General features: G+C 37.5%; 2 protein-coding genes across 4 annotated transcripts in view; both read left to right on the top strand.

Moving 5' to 3' along the window:
• Positions 1 to 415: 415 nt before the first annotated feature.
• Positions 416 to 4,673, top strand: part of LOC105133982 (peroxisomal (S)-2-hydroxy-acid oxidase GLO4-like) — a 20,223-nt gene continuing 15,965 nt past the window's right edge. The window contains exons 1-12 of one of the 3 annotated variants that reach the window (XM_011038178.1): positions 416 to 515; positions 914 to 1,061; positions 1,135 to 1,259; positions 1,341 to 1,387; positions 1,469 to 1,546; positions 1,812 to 1,936; positions 2,175 to 2,232; positions 2,405 to 2,467; positions 2,748 to 2,817; positions 2,996 to 3,096; positions 3,185 to 3,289; positions 3,619 to 3,799. In XM_011038178.1, coding sequence (XP_011036480.1) covers positions 919 to 1,061; positions 1,135 to 1,259; positions 1,341 to 1,387; positions 1,469 to 1,546; positions 1,812 to 1,936; positions 2,175 to 2,232; positions 2,405 to 2,467; positions 2,748 to 2,817; positions 2,996 to 3,096; positions 3,185 to 3,289; positions 3,619 to 3,798 — 1,095 coding nt within the window. In that variant the 5' untranslated portion in view covers positions 416 to 515; positions 914 to 918 and the 3' untranslated portion in view covers position 3,799. Of the gene's footprint in view, positions 516 to 906; positions 1,062 to 1,134; positions 1,260 to 1,340; positions 1,388 to 1,468; positions 1,547 to 1,811; positions 1,937 to 2,174; positions 2,233 to 2,404; positions 2,468 to 2,747; positions 2,818 to 2,995; positions 3,097 to 3,184; positions 3,290 to 3,618; positions 3,932 to 4,673 lie in introns of those variants that run through there. The other 2 variants (XM_011038177.1, XM_011038179.1) reach the window with 2 other exon arrangements.
• The window catches only part of LOC105133984 (peroxisomal (S)-2-hydroxy-acid oxidase GLO4-like), a 20,213-nt gene continuing 15,973 nt past the window's right edge, over positions 434 to 4,673 (top strand). The window contains exon 1 of the mRNA XM_011038180.1: positions 434 to 515. The gene's annotated coding sequence lies outside the window, so the exon portion shown is untranslated. The remainder of the gene's footprint in view (positions 516 to 4,673) is intronic.

Genomic DNA, 4,673 nt, shown 5'->3' with positions numbered 1-4,673 from the left:
CGGTAGCGTTCGTGGTGGTGCTTCAGGATTCCAATGTACTGCGTCCAAGATTAGAACGAGCTTGCCGGCGGACCACTGCCGTCCCCTTCTTGAGTGAGCTGGAGCGCAGTCATCTTATCCACTGAACTAGCTAGAAGCTATCGCTTCGGGTCGAAGCACTAAAAGAAAAGGACCGGGAAACGCGGCGGCATAGGAACCACGGGACACCCTACGGGGTTGTTAAGGGAAAACGGTTTTCCAAACCTGCGCACCAGCTGAAAAAGACTCGTGTAATACCTTAATGAAGCAGTTTCTGGCAGACAATGACACGATGAAAGAAGAGAATAAATGACAAAATATTTGCTGGCAGACAAGGACATGATGCCAACTTCGGTCTCTATTTGCTGCCTACCATTTCATTCATGTACGTCCCGTCTCTCATTTACACTCTCTCTTTTTTCACTCTTCTTGATACCTTGATTTGCAATACCTGTTTCAATCCTTCTCTTTTTCCCTGGAGCTTTCTACTACCGTAGGTATGTTTTCTTGCAGTTTTCTTTGTCTTTTTAGCTGGGGCATCAGCACAACCTGTTTTTCTTGCAATTAAGCTTGTTGATTATCCTGTGATCTTGAACGGAAACAATTTGTTATTTTCGTGTCAGTCTCGCACGTCTCAGTGTTTCAAATAGTACTTGTAATTTTGTTTAGTACAACCTTGTAACTACAAGAGCTAAATTTACAGTTTATACCCTGTGCTAGGAAAAATATAATTGCTTTGAGATAGTTCACTCGATCTTTCACATCTAAACTCATTTACATGGTTTGGGAGTCATTTGGGTTGTGCACATATAGGGATTAGTTAATAATGATATACAGAATGAATTCAATGGTGAAAGGGAAAGCTAGAACATTTGACTGTGATCCAAGTTTCCAGGTTAAATGGCGGATGGAATAGTTAACATGAATGAGTTCCAAGTATTGGCTAGGCAAGCCCTTCCAAAAATGTACTATGAATTCTATGCTGGAGGAGCAGAGGATGAGCACACATTAAAGAAGAATGTACAAGAATTTCAGAGAATCATGTAATGCCTAGAAACTATTTCCCGATACGTGTATAGTAAAAGGCATAAAATTTGACATACCGCTTTTACTCAGATTGCTGCCTAGAGTTCTTGTGGATGTGAGCAGCATAGCTTTGTCTACTAATATATTGGGCTACACTATCTCGGCGCCGATTATGATAGCCCCGACTGCTATGCATAAGCTAGCACATCCTGAAGGTCTTATCTTCTGACTGAAGAGTTATTAGTTTGTACATTCATTCTTCATCCTGCTTTTACCAGCTTTTCCGTCTATCCCAGGAGAGCTTGCCACTGCTAGAGCAGCAGCTGCATGCAATACTATAATGGTACATATGAGGAACATTCAGCCTTGATATTTTTTCCATTTTGCTTTACATGCTTGGATAATGGGATTTATTTCTTTCCAGACTTTATCCTTCTCAGCTTCGTGCAGCGTGGAGGAGGTTGCTGCCAGCTGCGATGCTGTTCGATTCTTTCAATTATATGTAATTAGACCTCCATAAGCTCCTCCTTTTTTTTAATATTCTCTTTTTAATTTTAAAAGTGACAAAAGTCTTCTCTCAACTCTCTTTTGTAGTGCAACAGAAACAACTTTTGGCAGGATTCTTTCACATTTTCTATGACACTTATAAGTGCCTTTAGAAAGGGTTTATTTCAATTTCTTCAATTGAGGCAACTCTGCTGTGGTGATAACATGAATAGGAATATGGTAACTAAACTGTAAGCATGTGCTCTTCTGCATGTGATTAGGTATACAGAAGACGAGATATAGCTGTTAACCTTGTGCAGAGAGCTGAAAAGAGTGGATATAAGGCTATCGTCCTAACAGCTGACACTCCAAGACTAGGTCGAAGGGAGGCAGACATAAAGAATAAGTAGATATCATTTCTTCCTCTCTCAATCTGTATAAACATTATAGGGATTTAAGAGCTATTACAGCTTGTTTTAAATGTTCTACACCACTTCATTTGTTGGTGGAATGTCACGTTAATTTAGTTTAATGTTGATTGTAACTACTATTCTGTCTTAGTTTACACACAAAACAAAAATGCATTTATTTAAAGATATATGCACTTGCATCCCAAAATGAATTCATCTGTCGTACTTCTGCAGACTGATTGTGCCCCAGCTGAAGAATTTGGAAGGTCTAATGTCAACTGAAGTTGTGTCTGTGAGTGAATTATTGAAATGGGCATCAAGCTTGTGCCCATTTAAAGGAATCTTTCATATGAAACCCAAGCATTGATTCACGTAGCTTTTAATTTTTGGCCTTTCGATGTGGAGTGGTTGTTTTCCGTTTTTTTCTTCTTCCTTTTAAGGCTCACAGATCTGAACTCTTGCAGGATAAGGGTTCGAAGTTGGAAGCTTACGCCAATGAAACCATGGATCCTTCTTTGTGTTGGAGGGTAAAAACCAGTAAACTCCTATTTAATTACCTTGCGATTTATTTATCATACCCTTATTTTCAGGCTGTTCTTTACACCTGCATGAGATGGCCACTCAATAGAAGATTTGAGTATAGAGCCAGTTGTCATAATCAATTCTGAAAGCAATGCAGTTTAGTTGGCTGATTCATGACTTTATTTTGCAGCCTTATTGATTATAACCCTGGCTAAGCAGCATTCATATATAACATAAACCATTACAAAAATTCCTATATTAACAAGTGCTTCGTTACACCGGCAGGATATAGCGTGGCTAAAATCCATTACAAACTTGCCTATTCTGATCAAGGGAATACTCACTCGTGAGGATGGTAGGATCAAAGTCTTATCTGATGATGGTTGTATCACTCCGTTGACTATCTTTCTTCTTGGTCTTGAACAAAACTTTTGAACACTCTTATACTCTCTTTGAGATTATCAGTCATTGATCAGCCAACATAATGGTATCTGGAAAGCTAGATCCTTTACACGCTGGAGATTATTTTGCAGCCATTAAGGCCATGGAAGTAGGTGCTGCTGGAATTATCGTCTCCAATCATGGAGCTCGTCAGCTTGATTATACTCCAGCCACAATCTCAGTTCTGGAAGAGGTAGAATCATTTCACCGAATGCAGACAATCTAAATTACACTCCTTATCTAGACAATTCACTTGACACGAAAATGTAATTTTTTTGCAGGTGGTTCAAGCTGTAGGAAGGAGAGTTCCTGTTCTCCTTGATGGAGGAGTACGGCGAGGAACAGATGTTTTCAAGGCGCTGGCCCTCGGTGCACAAGCAGTTCTTGTAAGTTAAAACAAATAAATATGATCTCCATAGCCATGTTTATTCCAAATAAATGCCGTTCAACGAGCTGCAATCTGTTCTATACGAACATATAACAAAAGAAGTAACCTGGTGCTCTGTCACTTCTAGTTCAATATTTTCCTTCAATTTATTTACTCATCCAACATTGCAACCTTAAGCAAAGTATTAAGTGCGCACATATTTGAAGTGAACGAGCATTGGTCATTGCAGAACTAAACAGCTACAGATATTCTATTATTGGCTGCAAAATGATAAATGTCTTTGCTACTGCTTCGGACCGTATTTGATACATGTATATATCAATGCAGGTTGGGAGGCCTGTTATTTATGGGCTAGCAGCGAAGGGAGAAGAAGGGGTGAGAAAGGTGATGCAAATGCTGAAGGACGAGCTTGAGCTCACCATGGCCCTCGCAGGCTGCCCTAGTGTGAAAGACATTAGCAGGAGCCATGTAAGGACTGACCGCGACAGGCTCCAATCAATGCTCTAAAATTGTCTTAAAATCACAAGCAATATGTACGGGTGATTCCCATCTTTCTCAGGAACTGGATGGATAGTTGTAATCCTCATTTCTAAATAAGATATTTATCAAATAAAATGAATTAGTACTCATAATTACTCAACTTGTCGAGTTGGACCTGTCATGTCGATACCGTACTGTTCCATATTCATATTGCTGCATGGGCATCTCTGAGATTTTTCAAGTTAATATAATAAATACCTAATTTCATACATGACACTATAATACCATTACTTTTATGTAAAATGACAAATAATGCTTGATTTTTTTTTTTTATTAAAATCTCCTTAAAAATGGATTTTTTTTTTTTATTAAAATCTCCTTAAAAATTAGATTTTTATCATTTTTTTTTATGTTGTTGTAATATTGTAATTTTTAAGCCAATGACTGATGATCTTACATTCCATGTTATACAAACAAAACAGGACACGTTTTTTTAGACGTAAAAGGATAGCTTCTTTTATATTGACATGACTAAAAAATTAATGTCTTCTCCCAACTGTAGGAGTGTCAAAGTAATAAATAACCTGGCAAAACCGTGATCGAACTATAGGGAGGTTAATTGTATAAACTATAAACAACAACAACAACAACAACAACAATAAGAACTTAAAAAGGACATTGAGATGTAAGATTAATGTAAGGATTGAATAATGATAAAAAAAAGGGTCAAGGTTAGAGGATCTATTAATGGTATTTTAAACAAGTATAGTATAAACTCTTTTTATTACTCAACTAAAAACCACATACAAAGGAGGTTTCAATTAGATGATTTACTATACTATCTCATTATAAATTATTAACATGATCATATTAATTATCTTATTTAAGTAGCACCAAACCTT

Source organism: Populus euphratica, unplaced genomic scaffold, assembly GCF_000495115.2.
Source record: "Populus euphratica unplaced genomic scaffold, PopEup_1.0 scaffold38.1, whole genome shotgun sequence".
NCBI classification, from domain to species: domain Eukaryota; kingdom Viridiplantae; phylum Streptophyta; class Magnoliopsida; order Malpighiales; family Salicaceae; genus Populus; species Populus euphratica.
The sequence above is the reverse complement of the archived record's forward strand: the minus strand, read 5'-3'. Positions and strand labels throughout refer to the sequence as shown.